Genomic DNA, 17781 nt, shown 5'->3' with positions numbered 1-17781 from the left:
TTTTTTTTTATCCAGTTCAAAATTTCAAAATGCTAGCCATTTTATTTTTTTTATATAAATTATTAAAAATACCCCCACCGTAGCAAATCTGCAGACTAAGCGAATTTCAAATTGTATGATTACATTTTTACCAAAACATTTCCATAAATAAGACATATTTATTCCCAATTTAAATGCTGTTACGGGGAAGGTAAAAAGTGTTTTTTGACCATAGGTCAATAGTATAGGATGAAATAAATTTTATCAATATACATCCATAAACAAGTAAAAAAAACAACAGTTTTCATTTTCTCCATAAGAATTTCTCCGTGACCAGCGGCATACAACAGCGCTTCAAATGTACTAAATTATTTCTTTTTTTAAGCTCTACAAAACAGTTAAAAAAGTTATTGCAAAATCTTTTGTTTATCTGGTCAAAAATGGGAAAACCCCATTTATACACCATGAAACCCCCCATAAACCCCTGTTCCCAAAATCAGATAATTTTTGCTTGAGTTATCACTCTAACTGGCACATACCTATGTAATATATATATGAATTTGAACAGATGGCGTTTTTGGTCTCTAGGGACCTCAAAACGAAAAATTAAATCAGTCCCAGGTCCAGGCCTTACCATGAGTACTACGGTAATAGCTTATTCCCTATATGGGAAATTCGCTAAAATAACTAAATTGTCACAATTTCTGGTTGTACAATGAGGCAAACATGACTTGTATCTCATTGTAATTGGACCCCATTTAAATCGTGATATATCAGTTATTTTTATTTTATCTTTTTGAACTTTTTGTCCTTCGATAGGAAATTATAAATGCGTACGGTACCGGTAATAAAAGTTTTCTTGACATTGTTAGTTTTTTAAATTTTGGAGGTTAAAATGGCCGCCATTTTGAATTGGATCAAGATTTAACTTGTTTTCTATCATGGGTCTCTTTTGTACCTTGTACCCAAAGTATTGTAAAGATCTATTGGAACAATCCAAATATAAAAATGTTAATGTAAAAAATTCAAAATGGCGGAAATCTGGTTAACAAAGCAGTTTTGGAAATAGTTTTTAGACTTCTCATTCCATTGTAAATTTTGAAGCTCGTTTTTCATGTCTAGTTCATGTACGCCACACTGGGCGCTAGTGTTGACGAAATTTTGTTTCTATTATTTTAGGGTTAATTTCTTGATTTGTGCTTTACTGTTTGGTTAAATAACTAGGGGACAATTGATTGTTTATGATCGTATTATTTGGTTAAACGAGGTTTTAAATTACTGTATTAACGGGAAACAAATTGTAAACAAAACACGACCTCTACATAAACCGTACAGAACTAACAATAAAATTGTCTTCAGCTGTTCCATTAGGATGAGAAATCTACTAAGGGAGTATGTTTTATGGTTTTATTATTGATTTTCTCTTTTTTTTTGACCCAAAGAATCACTACGTAAATTATATCCCCACCTTTTGAACACCCAGTTGATGACGGGACTTGAATTCTATCATTGACTATTGATTCCATACTTGCATTATCTAAAGAAAAACATTAACACAATACAATCCCAATCCACAAAATCACAATAAATCCGATCATTATCTATCAAAGACAACAACACAGTCTTCGGTTCGATCCAATGAGATATATTGATTTTGATCCTAAAGATAATAAGTCAGCAGCTTTTTGATGGATCAAATCTGGTTCGCAATATAACTCAATTATTTCAAAATTGTGCGAGGAGGTTTCTTTCAGAACACTAGGCTGTAGACCTTTATCAAGGGTTGTAAAGGGTCACTATGTGAAAAACTGAAAGTTTCTAACCCTTTCGTTTATTCAATCTTTAATGGTACCTACTACAACTTATATCTTCTATATGCCTTTAACTGCTTAACTATTTACAAATGCAGTATATTTACAATCTTAATCCTGGGTCCGTAGCAGGCAGTGTCTCTGGGCTTGTATCCAGGGTTTGGTAGAGAAGAGGTTGGAGTCCTAGTGTCCGTCCTTACTGGCCTGGTGGTACGACACTCCTACAAGATATCCCTGTGGCCCCGCGTTCTTAATCACCTTAATTGGTAACCTTAATAAACTTTTTAGCTTCACCCCAGAATTCTTGGTCCCCTAGCTGCTGCAATCCAATTGAAACGGTTCAGGCGTTACTGATCAGAAGTTATTAGTACTCTCTCTAGACAGTCTACTCAGTCTGAAGGCCCACCCGACGTAAACTACCGTCAATACGCTACGTATACGTAAATAGAAATACGACTTTAAGGTGGTGGGAGACTAGCGAGCCCTTCCCTCCACTTTCGACTATGGACCCGCAGACTCAACACGCCAATGCGAGGGTGACGGGGGCTCAACACGCCCATCTGATAGTGCTGGGGGCTCAATACGTTCATCAAGGTGACACGCGGGCTCAACACACCAATGCGAGATTGCCGGGGGCTCAGGATGCCCTTCGGGTCCCACACCGGTGGCTCAGAGCACACCCATCCGGAGGGGTCGGGCCTGGCTGGAGGCCCAGCTCCCTGATGCCAAACACCCTGGTTTTATACACCAAATTGTACATACTGTAGTGGTTGGGGGGGGGAGTACCTTGCACCCCTATTGGAGCACATCTCACGTCTTTTTGGAGCAATTCTTGTGTGACCGAGTACTTTTTTACATTTAACCCTAGAATTTTCGTATGGGTCAAAATTACTTCTTTACTTATTCTACTTTTGTTTCAATCTCAAACAACTATTTATATCAACTAATACAAATGTTATTTGATTACCGATTACGCTGTTAAACTCGTTAAATTTGATTAGAAAAACTCAGCATAAGTTTCTTATTTTGTATAGTACCACCTATGAGTGACGATGTTGTATCACTATTGTCATGATGGCAGAGTTTTTTAATAAAATTGGCAGAAAGCCGAGTCCGAGTCTCAAGAAAGAATTTCCATCGTTTATTCGTTTATCGTGATTATAAATTGTTATGTGTGGTAAGTACTGTAAAATATCTGTTTTAAACTCACTGTGTAGTGTGATTATACATATTTTAATTAATATTCTGTTATTATCAACTAATTAGGTGAGCTGGATTATTGATAATGCAATAGGCGTTTACTATTTTTGACAGCCCTTCATTGGAAATCAGAAAATCAAATTAATTCTTCAGCCCTAGAGTCGTATCTTTACCTTCTACAATTAAATGGATGAGTAAATAAATACAATTTAGCTCTTTCCTTTAGCAAAACGTGAAAAGATATTTTCTTCAATCCTTTTAGATTTTACTGCAGAATGAAGACCTTACTGTTGTTAAGTTGGTATTTATTTAGTATAGGCTTATTTCAAGTAAGCCAGCCTTTGCCTATCTCAAGCATACAAGTATGCCGTGACCCTACAGGATTAATACCACAGTATTAAAATAACCCTTTTATGACATTACCTAAACCTTAAATTACTTAAAGGCACAGCTTGGAAGAAATCCTAGATTCTCCGAACGCCTGTTGGTTAAATAAAACTTAAGTTAGGCCATGACATTTTTTTAACAAAACGTTGACATAGGCCTAAATTTACATAATCCATAAGTAGGTAGGTATTTACCTAGTATAACGTACCGTACCGGTACCAAAAATTAAATTCTTAACTTCAAGATGGAACTCTCGATGAGAGTTATAGGCAGGATACTAAAACTAAGTGGTTGTCAGGCTAGATTAATTAATTAGCCTAAATGTTAAATACTAAATTAACTTAAACCAATGGCACCCTGATATAGGCCTACCCTAGATAGGCCTTAGGTAAAATAAAATTACCTGCATTTCAAATTTGTTTCATTAGTAGGCTGCACTTTACTTGACGTCCTACACTCATTCGATTGTTTTTTTCGATTCGATATTTTCATTCGATTGTTTCATTCGATATATCGTTTGGTTAGTTAGGTTAGGTTAACCTTACCTAACTAACCAAACGATATATCGAATGAAGCAATCGATTAATCGATATATTGATCGATATTTTCATTCAAATGAGTGTAGGACGTCAAGTAAAGTGCAGCCCATTAGTAGCCTACATAAGTTAAGGCAAATTAGTCTGCTTGTAACTTAGTTAACTTAACTCAGATTGTTTTGCTTCAAAGTAAAATTCAATGTGATCCTAAGTTACTTACGATAAGTCTAAACAGTAATTTACTGTATCAAAATTACAATACACCTATAGGCTACATTATTAACTTCACATTAGCTACCAACTATACTCATCCCTCAGTTACAGAGAAGTTTGATGGTCGGTAGGGAACATGTTAACACATTAGCTACCAAGTATACTCATCCCTCAGTTACAGAGAAGTTTGACGGTTTGTGGGGAACGTGTTAACACATTAGCTACCAAGTATACTCATCCCTCAGTTACAGAGGAGTGTGACGGTCGGTAGGGAACGTGTTAACACATTAGCTACCAAGTATACTCATCCCGCAGTTACAGAGAAGTGTGACAGTCATTAGGGAACGTGTTAACTTAAGTTAAATCTATATTGACTTTAAGTTATATGATTTCAGAGGCAGAAACCATCATTTCCAGTATTAACTTTCGACTGAGAGAATGACAGTAGTTATGGCTTCTACAAACTGGGATCCAGGTAAACGTAAAAAAAGTATCCAGTAAAAAGTAGTAAAAAGTATCCAGGTAAAATACTTAGTAGGTAGCCTAAGTTAGCCTACGTAATAGAAAGTCTCTTAACTTATATAACACTTGGCTTTAACTTATGTGTATAGCCGTTTTTATTTTGGTTATTTATGAGTAGGCTAAGTTCGGTTGTAAACTTATGCGTACCATTAACGCATGGATGACAGACCAGGGGTTCTCGCTCGCTTTAATTAACACCGATATCGTGATAAAAAAAATTGAATATTGACACCATCGTTGAGGGCGGGGGCCGTCGAAGTCCAGACCGTTTGTACTTCCAAAAAGGACCCTACCTTGGGGTTATGGTGGACAGTGTCCGAACCCACTGTCCTGGTGGTTGCTGGAGTGATCCCAGTCAAACTTTTGGCGGCGAAGAGAAAGGCAATTTATCAGTGCAGTGGGGAGGACCAGGCAGGAACAGAGGAACGCACCCGCACCTACCAGCTGTGGCAGGAGAGATGGGAACAGGAGACGCTGTACCAGGCGACTGATACAGGAAGTCCAACCTTGAGTTAATCGGCGGTGTGGAGAGGTGGACTTCTACCTCACGCAATTTCTGAAGGGTCACGGCTTTTTCCAGTCGTACCTGTTCAGGATGGGCAAAGCTGTGTCACCCAATTGCATTTTATGCCCAGGCATTCCCGATGACGTGGAACATACCTTTTTTTACTGTCAGCGTTAACTGGGAAAGGCCCCGCCTGGAAGCTCAACAGTTATTAGGACTGCTGTCAGTGGACACGGTTATACCGATGATGACGGAGGGTGAGGTCAATTGAACCTGTGTGTCACATTACATCCAGGGTATTCCCCGCGCCAAGAAGCTCGATCTTGACTGGGATGCGGGGTAGGTCATAAAGAATCTAAATGCTAGAAACGGTGAGAGATCTGAAGAAGGCTCAGGTCACATGTTGGCCTGACTTGAAGTAATGTGACAAACAATCCCAGGTCCGTGTCCAACAGAGTACCTAGAGGGGGTTTTTTAGTGAGTAGTCTGATAGATTCAGGAGTCTCACACTACAGGCTGGCTACCTGTGTGTGTAAAATAATTTTCCCTCCTCTTCCTAAAAAAAAGGCTAATGGTGTTTTTTGTCATACCGTACTGCATTAAAAATAACCGTTTTCAATAAATGTGTCAATAGCAGCTCTATAAGCGTTTTTAGTGTCTAGGTAGTAAAAGTCGGCTGTTTATTTATTTATCTCAACAGACTTTCATTTTACATACCTATAACAAATAAAAGAAGTACAAAACTCAGGCAGGATGACTAATTGTAAACATTTAATAAAAACAACAAGAAAGAATAGCATCATAGTTTAACTTGATCTAGTGAAAATTATTATCTAACTTTCACTGTTCATTATTTGTTATTATTAAAAATAAAAAATATAAGTGTTCTTTACTCATAAGTAAAAAACAAGCTGGAAGTGGTTTTGAGAAGTTATCATCTTTACATAAAAAGTATTTTGGCAGAATCTATTCGCACATCAGACGAATGGCGCCACATTACGTTCCAAATCCAGTTACTTATATAACTGTTTAGGAACAGGTTGCACACAAAAAAAACCTAGTATTAGGATTAGGAACAGTAGTACCTTAAGCCTCATTAGCCGAAATGGATGGAATAATCTTCACGTTTTCTGCCCGCAACTTAAATAGGCCTATTGATTATGAAATGAGACTGTTCTAAACGTCATATTGTAGGTCCATAGATCCATGACGTCCAGTATCCAATAGTCAATGGTCATACTTAATCAAAAAGTTAAGTAAAAATATAAAATTAATTTTATAGTACCTATTTTAATTACAAAACTAAACTGTCGTAACCTAACCAAACTAGCTGATGATGAAAAAATCAAATGAAGGTTTGCTAATTGAAAAAATAGTTCTGTTCATAAAATAAAATTATAAATGCATCAAATTCTAACAAAAGATGTAGGCCCCCTACCTAATCGCATTCTAAGCTAAATCTTTGACAAAATGTTAGTTTCTCCATTAGGATTCGATCCAGCTACCTTCGGTTTACGAGCCTGGTACGCTATCCACTAGACCACCGAAGCTAATGGCTATCTCCGTATCGTTGAAGTAATGGTGTTCGAGAGCCAATGAATAGAATTGTGGAAAAAAGTAACTGTTCCCTTTGCATTATTTCGTAATACTAGAACTGGACCTGCAACGGGTTGTGACGTCAGTTTGACGTGTGAATAGTCACTTTGAAATATTATAGCCTTTATAACTTAGTTAGCTTAAATAACAGTGCAATATGATGAGAAATATAGTTAATCACACGGGCAAAAAGTGTCTTCTCAAACCTTGCGTATTTTCCGACCTCGGCTTCGCCTTGATCGTAAAACTTGAGCTTGGGTTGAAAAGAGTCGATTCACCCCCTAGTGATGAAATATACAGTTTTTGACTGCTAGAGGTTTTCAGAAGGAAAAGTTAATGGTATGCCTACCTTACATAGGTTTCACTATGACAACTAACTTAAGGGTATTATCATACTTCCAGATAGAAAGTATGGAAAATAAGCTGTAAAATAATGCTCATTCTGCATTAAGATACTAAATCAATTTTACATTTATATTTTTTTTACTAGGCTGATTTCATGTAGGCTAATTGGTTTAAACTGTAAACCAATCATGTGATGACTAGTGATTCAGTTATGCTGTTAGGTAATGATAATAATTTAAATAGCTCAATCTAAGAGCTTGAGAGTTACCTCCGATCGCTGTAAGAATATTTCAATTTAATAATAGGTAAATAAATATAAATACATTTTCAGCATTATCTGGTTTGCTGGGGGCACTAGAAGAGTCTAAACAAAACTTGCCAAGTTCGGAAGAAGAGTTTGGTTTCTTGAGCGGGCTGCTGCAATCCAAAGAACTCCATGCCCTGGTAAAAGTGCACAACAAAATCATTGACAATGGCAAAGATGAAAAATTTCACCCGATCCTATCTAGCTCCATGCAAATCGCCTTAGAAGTCCTCGATGTCATTTTACCTAGAGTCAATCTGAGCGAAGATTGTAAAGAGTTATTTATTCTACTACAAAAACCACACTTGCAGGTAGGTAAATGCTCTCGATCTTTTATTTTTGTAAAATATATTTGATAGGCCTGTGTAAATTTGCTTTTTAGATGATTATTTTGTTTTATAAACTACAAAGAAGGACAAGGTATAGCTGTGTTGCATTTTTAACTGTATACCTACTCAGTTTAGGTGAAAAATTAACTGTCCAAGTGAAGTACCACAGACAAAACAGTTATTTTCTTTTAGAGTGTTTACAAAAGCAAACAACATTTTAAACGTTTCATAGAACGTACCATTGAGTACAAAAGTCTTTAAATTAAAATATTGCTAAACAAGAAAGAAGAAAGGAAATTTGCCTGTACATAGAGCCTGTTTGACTTCTTGACATAGATAATGTAATTTAACTACGACGCCCTACTGTAAAATCACATCCACACAATATCATACCTTTTTGTTAAGATCAATTATGGTACAATGGTATGGTAGTATAGTGGTATAAGCCAATAGTCTTTGATTTGTGCATCCTTTTCATGCATTCCCTATTATTACTTATTACGAGTTTCAATGCTCTGATTATTAATATAACAGGAAAGCTTATAGGTTTCAGTAAGTCGTCTTTTTGGCTTCACTTGGTTAAAGTTAAAGTTTACAATAGAAAACGGTAGGAGTAATTAATATGTCAGCAGCTATTTAGTTGAATCTTTGAAAAACTACTTCATTTTAATTCTAAAACTGGATATAACTTAAACATGGAAATGACTTCAATGACTTAAGGACAGTGCCTAATCTACCCGTGCATGTTTTCAGGGTCTGTTATGTGCTCACGACGCGGTCGCACAGAAAGACTATTTTCCTCGTCTTCCGGAAATACCTCTTGAAGTTGATGAGGATGAAGAGACAATCAAGATTGTTCAGCTAGTTAAAAGTAATGAGCCCTTGGTAAGTTATCCACAAAAACAAGTAACCTATAACTTAAATGAATGGTAATTTACTTATGGAATAGTCAGAACACTACTGATCGATTTTAGTTTCATTTAGGAATGGAAGTGTTCATATTAAGACGTAAAATCTGTAATTTTTGTTCTTTAGAAAATTGTATTTAAACCAATTTTGAAATCCTAAGTTAGGCAATGTACCCTTCACTTGATTTTGTGTCCAAAATAATTCGCCCACTTTCAAACATTTTACTTGTATTGTCTCATTTAATATAAGTTGGGTGAATTTAATTTGTTATTAGCTTGTATCTATTCTATTTCAAATCCAAATTTGGGTTAGGATAAGCAAGAAAACTTAGAGGTATAAAGTCAACAGACTCTCTGGCAAGTAATTTTAGTTGGTTTTGTTCAGTTTGACAGTTTCTATGATTTTGGATTTATGCGAATTCTTTGGGTAAATATCCAAAGAACTATTTTCCACACTGTAGAACAAATGTATTTAAAGTAAATATTTTCTATTGTATAAGATTAAAATCAAATTATCTACTTCATCAAGTCTGGAAAATCTCTTAAAATATTCATTATTATTTGTTTAATTGCTAAGTTGTTTTCTTTAATGCCAAAATTAATTAATTAGTTACTTTAATGCCAGGGATTTTACTGTGGCAAATAATATAAAAAAGTGTGTTGTTTGATAAAACTTCATTATTTCCTTCCATAGAATATAAGTTGGGTTTGACATAAATTTTATGACTAGAAAATACAGACTTAACAAATTGATGCTTTTTGTTGATGCTGCCAAAGACTGGAGCACAAAGTGCTGAACCAATTGTTGTAAGTTTCAAGGTTAAACTATTTTAAGTCACCATAGGATGTTTTTAATGGAATGAGGTTACCGTCTGTTATCATTATTTATTGCAGTTTATTTAGGCCTATAAGTTATTTATTGAGCAAACACAATGTCTGTTGAATAGCAAAATAAAAAAAAATCAAGTAGAAAAGGAAAATTAGACCATAAACTTTTTTCTCAGAAAATATCAGCTGACTTGCTTATAATTTGTTGGATTAGTTTTCCCTGTGATCAGCTCGAGTTTAATAAAATCAGCTGTCTGTTGAATGTTACAATAATGGCAATTGTCTTGCCATTGTGTGTAAGTAAGGGTGAGTTTATTTTTTATCTTACTAAACGAAGATAGTTATTTGGCTGTTCTTTCTTTATTTCAGCTTTTAGGCTGTAGTGCTTACTTCATACAAAATCAAATTATGAGAAATTATATACTAGAGAAAAGAACCAGACGGAAAAGGAAATTAGAAAAGAATCAGATAATGAATTCAATTTTTGTATTTAAAATTTGTAGTATGTATGCTGCAAATGGAGGGTTTAAACGGATGGTTGTAGTTATAAACATAATTAGTTGTACAGAACACAGTTAAACTCTTATCATCCGTCTTACTACTAAGTCTTACAGGGAGCGACCATCAAGACAGACGAGGAGACAGGCAAGATAGTGATTGCGAGAGTGATGCACGGAGGCGCTGCGGACCGCTCAGGCCTCATACATGTGGGCGACGAGGTCGTGGAAGTCAACAACATCAACGTTGAGGGCAAGACACCCAACGACGTGCTTAAGATACTGGTATGTTTTATAACAAGTAAGACTATTACATTGAAATAGTATTATTAGTTTTAAGAAATATTCTAGGCCAGGATTTTGGATAATAAAGTTATAGCAGCTAGCTTACCTTAGAAAAGTACAGGCTATTATAGAACACAATAACACACAATATTTCGTCCGATGGAGACTTTATCAAGTAAAGAGAATCTTCAATTTTGTTAAATGTAAACCAAGATTCAATATTTTAATGATACATGAAACACTGTTTACCATGTGCCTGCAGCAAGCATCAGAAGGTACCATCACCTTCAAGCTGGTCCCAGCAGAGGGTCGGTTGGGCTTGAGAGAGAGCAAGGTCAGGGTTCGAGCACACTTTGACTACTTCGCCTTCAGCGACCCCTACATCCCCTGCAAGGAGGCTGGGCTGGACTTCAGAAAAGGAGACATTCTACACATTGTCAGCCAGGATGATGCGTACTGGTAAGTGTGAGTGTGAGGGAGTGGGACAGAAGCAAACGCTACAGAAGTGGTAGGAGACACATGTTCCTACCGGTACTCGTGATAGCTAGATGATCCAGATCTCCTCAAGAAAAAAAAAAAATTGGCCAGAAAAATTAAGTCAATTGCAGTGTACGGCAATTCTTTATTTAAATTATTTAGGCATTTTTTTTCCATACTGCTTGTCTATTGCAGTGTCGTATCGTTCTATAAGCAATCAGTTGTCTTGCCTAGTGCCAATCCCTGTAATCTGTCTTCGTGAAAAATCCAAATATTTTGGATTATTGATTATCCGGACGGCGTATTGTCCCAATTGATCTGGATGAATGTAGTTATATCGTTGACTATATGTACCGTACTCTAGACAGCAGACTCCATGCTTTTCTCAATGAACAAACTTCATCAGGGTACTCACACAGCAAGAGAACTATTGTCTGTGTCTATAAAGACGATAACCCTAGTATTTTGATATGATTCTGGTGAAACTTGGCATGAATGTGTAGAGTTTAACTCTACAACATAAAATTAGGTGTTAGGAATAGTGTTATGCTTGTTATTATGTTTTGAAATTAAATAAAAGTATTTTTTCAAGTGCTATCCCTTAACACATAAAAATGCCCAATTTTCATTACAACCATCAAAGAACACTTTCCTTCCTTGTAATTGCAAAGCTAAGTAAGCCTATTCGTTAAATCCAATGTTATTTAAATAAGGAATACATCCGACTTTTAAGTTTAAGGAAATATTTTAGTTAAAATCCAAGCAGACAAATGGGAATTCACTTATTCTGCTAGTTTACTGTGACGGGGGTATTTAGCGGTTTAGTTGTATGTTTGTGCGGACTTGCTAGCACAGTGTCTCAATTTTCTTCCCACCTTCCCAACTCGTTTCTCTTCTTCAAGTGTCTATTTCAAAACTGCTTCCAACTTTCCTGGGCCGTCCTTTTCACCTTTTCGCAAGGTCCTTCAGGACCTTCCAAGATTTGGTTTTCAATTCTCATGGTTATGACATATTTAATATGGTCATTAATTAAAATGCTAAAAATGTTGAAACACGTTGACAGGTGGCAAGCCAGGAAAGAGGGAGACAGAGATATGAGAGCTGGACTGATACCCAGTAGAGCTCTCCAGGAGAGACGGATTCTGCACGAGAGAGCCAACACCAAAACATCCAAAGAAGGTCAGTTCCCCACTAACAGCACCAGTCAGCGCTGTAGTCATCCTCCAGTACACACTGATTACTTGTGTGTCGCTGGTGCTCCCGATAAATGAAGGATATGGCTTTGGTTCAGTTTGCTGTAAATTCCACTGATGCAGCAATTGCAATTGGATAAAAATTCATAAATATGATTTATTCTTGTTTTAGTAGGGTTTTAAACAAGAGAGTAAGGGTGGGAGGGGGCCAAAGGAGGTTAAGTGTAGGGGCCCTTAACTCCTGTAATGTTATAGTTCCATCTTCTCAGTTTCAAGAATTCAACCACTGACACTAAGCATATAATATTTTTACAAAAATGGTCGGTTTACTTTACAAAAGCTAATTGGACGACATCTCGATCACACATCTCGATATTGTCTAAAGCCTACTGTAAATATTTTGGTCAGACAAGCTCTAAAACTTGACATTTTTTCTTCCTCTATTTCTAAATTTACAAAATACTAAAACTATGAAGCACAAGTCTACTATTTCAAGGATGTGTCAATTTATCAAGAATTGCTTTTAGTTGAACTTTTAGTAGTAAATATCTTGAACTAGGGTCCATTATGGTCATAAAATATGTCAATAATGTTCATATGAAGTTTAGAAACTTCTGCAATACAAGTATTTTTTTTATAACAACATAATGTGAACTACCTGAAAAAAAATCTCAGACAAATAATTTATCCGAAAGAGTATAATTTATTTAATAAATTATTATTTGTAAGAGGTTGATTATTGAGTTAAGTTAGTAGAGTTTCTTTGCTGCACCTACTTTTTAGGTATTTTCATAATTTTGGGCTGTGCTTAAAGTTGGAGTATAACTTAATATTGAAATAGGCCTAGATGATTCCGAGCTCAGATTAAATACAATCATACAATAACTTTGAGTATGCTTGGTTCCCATAAATATCAAAATTCCACTCATTCGTTTTTTCAATATGCAAGGGTTGACCTACGTAAATCGTAAATTCATTTAATCTGTCACATATATGTACAGAAATTCCTTCCCTGCTAGAAGTAAGGTTTTCCTGTTTGTAAGGGTATTTAATTTCAAACCTAACCTCCATAGTGTGCTGCATGAAGATAGTATTTAAAATTATTTAAAAGTTGTCTATTGAACTACAGTCAGCCATTCTAAATATAGTCAAATAAAAATTAAAACATTTGAATAACTCAAAAAATTATCATGACTTAATAACTTTATTCCAATATGCTGTTTCTTGAATTTACAAAATAAATAAACATACATAGCTTAGGTAAAACTGTTTTAAGGCAGATGGAAAACTTACTCGGACCTACTCATCCTACTCGGAATTGTGAAGACTTGATAAAGTTTGGCTATGCGTATTGATTGCTTAGAACTGTGATGTTCATTGGTTTTTTTTTATGAGCTTGAAATTTTAGACCTTGGAAATGTATTTAAAAAGGAATCTGAATATTCTGAATTGTATTTTGTTGCATATGAATTAACTTGTAAACAAAATAATTTGAAATTTTTGGATGATCCCTACTTGAAATAGGTAAGTAGTAGGTAGTACTTACTTATTTCTTTATCCCCATTACAGCTTTATCTGTTGATGTTGATAGTTATTTTAAAAATAAGCTATTGCACCAAAAACAGTAAATTGGAAAAATATAATTGTTGTGTTTTCTTATTGATTTATTCAACATTGCCTCCAGGATTGATTTTAGACCGTATAAATAGAGTTACTTACCTGTTTTATATTATTGACTATGGATACTAAAGTAGACAACGCATTTTCAAAATAATAGCCTACTTGTGACTGATTTCCTGTCAGACAACACTGTATCGTAAACTAGTTTAATATCACATATTTGGAATGTTTATATCTTTCTTGCTACTCTCTAATGGTTTCCATAGTCAATGGGTTTATCAAAAGCCGAGTAATAAATTAGGGCCTGTTAGTAGCAGCTTACGCTTGAAGCACTTGTTAGCTTTTGATGCACATAGCGTAGTGTAGTGTAGAGTTAAAGATGTTTGTTTGATTTTAGGTGTTGATAATATTATTATGAGCACTGTCTTCAGCACTATTCTTCTTTTTTTTATTATTGGCCACTGGTACAATGAGTTTTATCTGAGTCGGTTGATAAGGTTGGCCTTCCGCATGGTTCTCAATCTCTCTCAAAGTTAGTGGAACTCTCTCTAGTCTTGTAGTGTGACGTGATCTTGATGCATGAAAGGCCAAGAGTATTGCTGCGACATAGCCACCACATGTTTTACTTTAAAATCATCATTTATCTTCAAAGTTATTTAATGTAGAAGCTTTAAGACGTAGTTCAATTGCTTAAATAAAAATATCACCTTTTTTCCTGAGCGCTTTTTATAAGTTTTTTCCCCCTAATTTTTATTCTAAAACCACTGGAATTGGAATGTACTGGTGAAATAGTATAGTTTCAGCAATTTTGATCAAACACAGGTAAAACTTTTTAAGTAGATAATGTTATTCTTTTGATGTTAATCTATAAAAAAATTTTAGTAAATCTTTTAGGCCAGGGTATTTGAAGATTTTGTAATGGAGGTTAAACAGCAGCCTTACCTTACTGGCAAAAATACTCGAAAATGCGCAAATAAACATGAAGAATTTCAGAGCTGCTCGCTCCTTCAGTTGTCGATAAATACAATTGATTTTGTTGCTGGTACCCCACATAGACAGTTCAAAATAAAGATAAAAGTAATAAAAAAGAGTAGCTTTTACTTTTAAAATACCTCCACGTTACTGGACAACGGCTGTTTCGATGGTTTGTGCTATGTTGCTGAAATGCTCGGTCAGTTTTCATTAACTCTAGTTTTTTCAGGGGAGGGCCTTCCCCCCGATCTGCTTGATCTACTTCTTTTTTCTTTCACCAACGAGGCCAACCCGGGCACTAGTGAGTAATATTTTTATATTCATACTGTGTGATGTGGCTGTTTTCTCATTCCACCATGTGAATATGGTCCAAAATAATGTAGGTAACTAAGATACTAAGACAAAGGATGTTTTGTCGTCAGGGTTACTTTACTGATCATAAAGGTTACAGATGAATGTAATATTTTTTTTCTTGAAGTAAATCATATTTTATTTTGACAGTCCATGTTATTTTGTATCATTCATGACAATGGTTACTGATTTTATTTTCAAATGGTAGATTTTCAGTTTGTAAAAATATAATTTTTTCTGTATGATGATTAACTTCTAGCTCATGTTCATAACATGCATTTTTATTAATAAGTATAACTAAATCGTATACAAATTGTTGAAATAATTAATTCCAAGAATAAAAGAAGTGTGAAACATTTGCTACAATCATAATTCAGTGTGATTTTTTATTTGTTAGTACCTACTCTTTAAGCTATGCTTAAATGGGTATTTATTTAGGAATGGTTACTGATAAATGTACTGACCTTGAGTAAAAATACATTTGGAATGAGAAAGCATTCAGTGTGCCACAAAGTCTGCTTCAATGTCCACCCCCCCCCCCCCCTGAATGTGGGCCTGTGTTTGAATGTTGGTTTTTGATCATCGTAGATTTTTTATTCAACCCCGGTAGTATTTAACATGATGAATCACGATAGAAAGTATTCACAAGATTTACCATTCACTAGACATGAATTTTTAGCAATTGTTCAATTCAATGAGCCGTAGGCCTACGCCTAAGATTGCTATGCAGCTATTCTGATTTAGTAAAAACATAATTCATGCAATTATTATTTAAAATTAGTTAAATTTTAAGGCTTTGCAGTTGAATTTTTTCATCCTGTTCATTGTTTTATGGTGATAAATAGAACACTCTAACCAAAAAACTTATCTTATCTAAAAACCACAAATCTCTCTGGTTAAGGAAATTGTATCTTTTATGTTGATTAGAGTTGCCACTAACCTGAAAAAATTCTACTAATTAGGTAATTCGATAAATGAGATGCTGTATTTGTTGAAAATGGCAAAAACAAACCAAAAATTATAAGTCAAAGTCATTTATTTGTTAATAATGAATGTCTGCATCTGAATAAGAATATTATTATTATTATTTTTTTCCTAGGACGCTAGGCACGAGCCTGGGATTGTATTTACATTACTTCAGGTTAGACCTAGGGGTTGCGGCATTATCACTTAGATAAAATCCATTCCCGGGACTTCAGGGACTGAAGTCCCGCGCTCTAACCACTACGCCAGCTCGCTCCCCAATAAGAATATTATTAATTGGGATAGTTATTGATTTTAGACTTGATAGTATTATTTGATATTTATTTTGGATATAAGAGCTCTTGGTTTGTGTACACTCCCTAAGTACAGTATTTTCTGTCCATCATGAATTTGGTGTAATTTGGACTTATCTCGATGTTATCACAATCGATCCGCGATCTTTAAATATTGTAAAAATTGTTATCATATCCATTAGTTGTGAAGACAACATCATCATCTTCTGCGATCAGGGACTAATCTTGAATATCCCCATAGTGATGGAAACATCGTCATGGTCTTCCGCGATTGCGGCCAAATCCGGGAGATCTCCCAAGGTCATTTCATTTCAAACAATCTTTATTCTTTTAGTACATATTTACAGTACATTGAACAGTGTCAAAAAGTGATTCTTTATTATAACTTAAAACTGTTTTCTAACTTATTTCTACCATTTTTTTTTATCATAAAAAGAAGGCTATTTATACTATTACAATAGAGATTCTCAACAAAACAATTAACAATCATAAGTAAAATAAGAAAGCAATAAAATATTCTACACATCCATAAGCCCTTCAAGTCCCAGAAGGTTTTGAATTGAACTCTGGGTCAAGAAATTCTTGTATATTATACAATGCTTTAGTCGTTATAAAATCTTTAAGTTTCCTTTTTAATATTCTTGGATTTGGCTCTTGTCTTCAGGTTAATGGTATCCTTAAGACAAGATATACTAATAATTAAGGTATACTAATATAATCATCGTCCTCCTTGATTTTCATTGGCAAAACCGTGATTATATTTTGTAGTCACAAAAACATCATCACCGTCTTCTGCAATCTCCGTAAATGCTGAACATATCCTGTGGTCATGGAATATCATCATCTTTCCCACGACAACGGAAACTATATCGTCTACATCTGCAATTGTAAAAGCATAGCTTGATTTTCTAACTTTGTGCTCGATCTGACTGCCTCCTACTGAATGAAGATTTTACCCAGGTTTATCTTAAACCTCCCCTAAAACTGTTTGAAACCCTGTTGTTTAATTTCCCTATTTGTTGTATTTACACTACTATATTACATGTATACATTAATTTTTCATCAATCAGTCTCAATCATTGGTCTTTTTAGGTAAGTCATTAGTTTTTAATGTTGTAGATTTATAACATACGAATTGTTGAACATTAATGTCTGTGGTAATAAATAACACTCAGTTGTTTTGTAAGTTGATGTTGTTGACATGTGCTTTGATTTTGTGATCTTTAGACGTTTAGGAAATAATTGTTGTCTTAGTCAATGATATAACTGGCCATTAAATATTAAATATTAATTGGAAATAGCTCAAATAGGTACCAAAAGTCTACTTAGTTTAAAACTGTAATCAGGTTATCTTGAGTGACTATGAAACCAAGAATAACAGAAAACAGTCAGAAAAGTTACGGCCCAATAAAAATTACAGTATGTTCAATTCAAAGATAAAACATAAGATAGACAGTGTAATGGACGAAACAAAACCATCCTTTAATAGCAATGGACTATTTTGATTCAATAAGTATTTTTTGTGAAGATTGAAGAAGACTGCTTTTGAAGTAAAACCACACCAACACCTCAGAAACAATGAATCCACTAGTGATGAGGTCTGTTTTTTACATCCTAAGTGAAAGCTAACTTTCCATTCCACACTG

At 34.8% G+C, this 17781-nt stretch overlaps 1 protein-coding gene across 6 annotated transcripts in view; it reads left to right on the top strand.

Moving 5' to 3' along the window:
* Positions 1-2881: 2881 nt before the first annotated feature.
* LOC128996039 (MAGUK p55 subfamily member 7) overlaps positions 2882-17781 on the top strand; it is a 36324-nt gene continuing 21424 nt past the window's right edge. For 2 of the 6 annotated variants that reach the window (XM_054421169.1, XM_054421165.1), the window contains exons 1-9: positions 2882-2967; positions 4522-4601; positions 7426-7709; positions 8481-8612; positions 9413-9442; positions 10078-10245; positions 10508-10704; positions 11786-11901; positions 14737-14808. In XM_054421169.1, the coding sequence (XP_054277144.1) occupies positions 4565-4601; positions 7426-7709; positions 8481-8612; positions 9413-9442; positions 10078-10245; positions 10508-10704; positions 11786-11901; positions 14737-14808 (1036 nt within the window). In that variant the 5' untranslated portion in view covers positions 2882-2967; positions 4522-4564. The remainder of the gene's footprint in view (positions 2968-4521; positions 4602-7425; positions 7710-8480; positions 8613-9412; positions 9443-10077; positions 10246-10507; positions 10705-11785; positions 11902-14736; positions 14809-17781) is intronic. The other 4 variants (XM_054421170.1, XM_054421167.1, XM_054421166.1 and 1 more) reach the window with 3 other exon arrangements.

This window comes from Macrosteles quadrilineatus, unplaced genomic scaffold (assembly GCF_028750875.1).
Source record: "Macrosteles quadrilineatus isolate MER2022 unplaced genomic scaffold, UCM_ALF_1.0 Scaffold_5__1_contigs__length_97177068, whole genome shotgun sequence".
In the NCBI taxonomy this organism is placed as follows: Eukaryota; Metazoa; Arthropoda; class Insecta; order Hemiptera; family Cicadellidae; genus Macrosteles; species Macrosteles quadrilineatus.
This window is presented reverse-complemented; position numbering and strand designations above follow the sequence as displayed.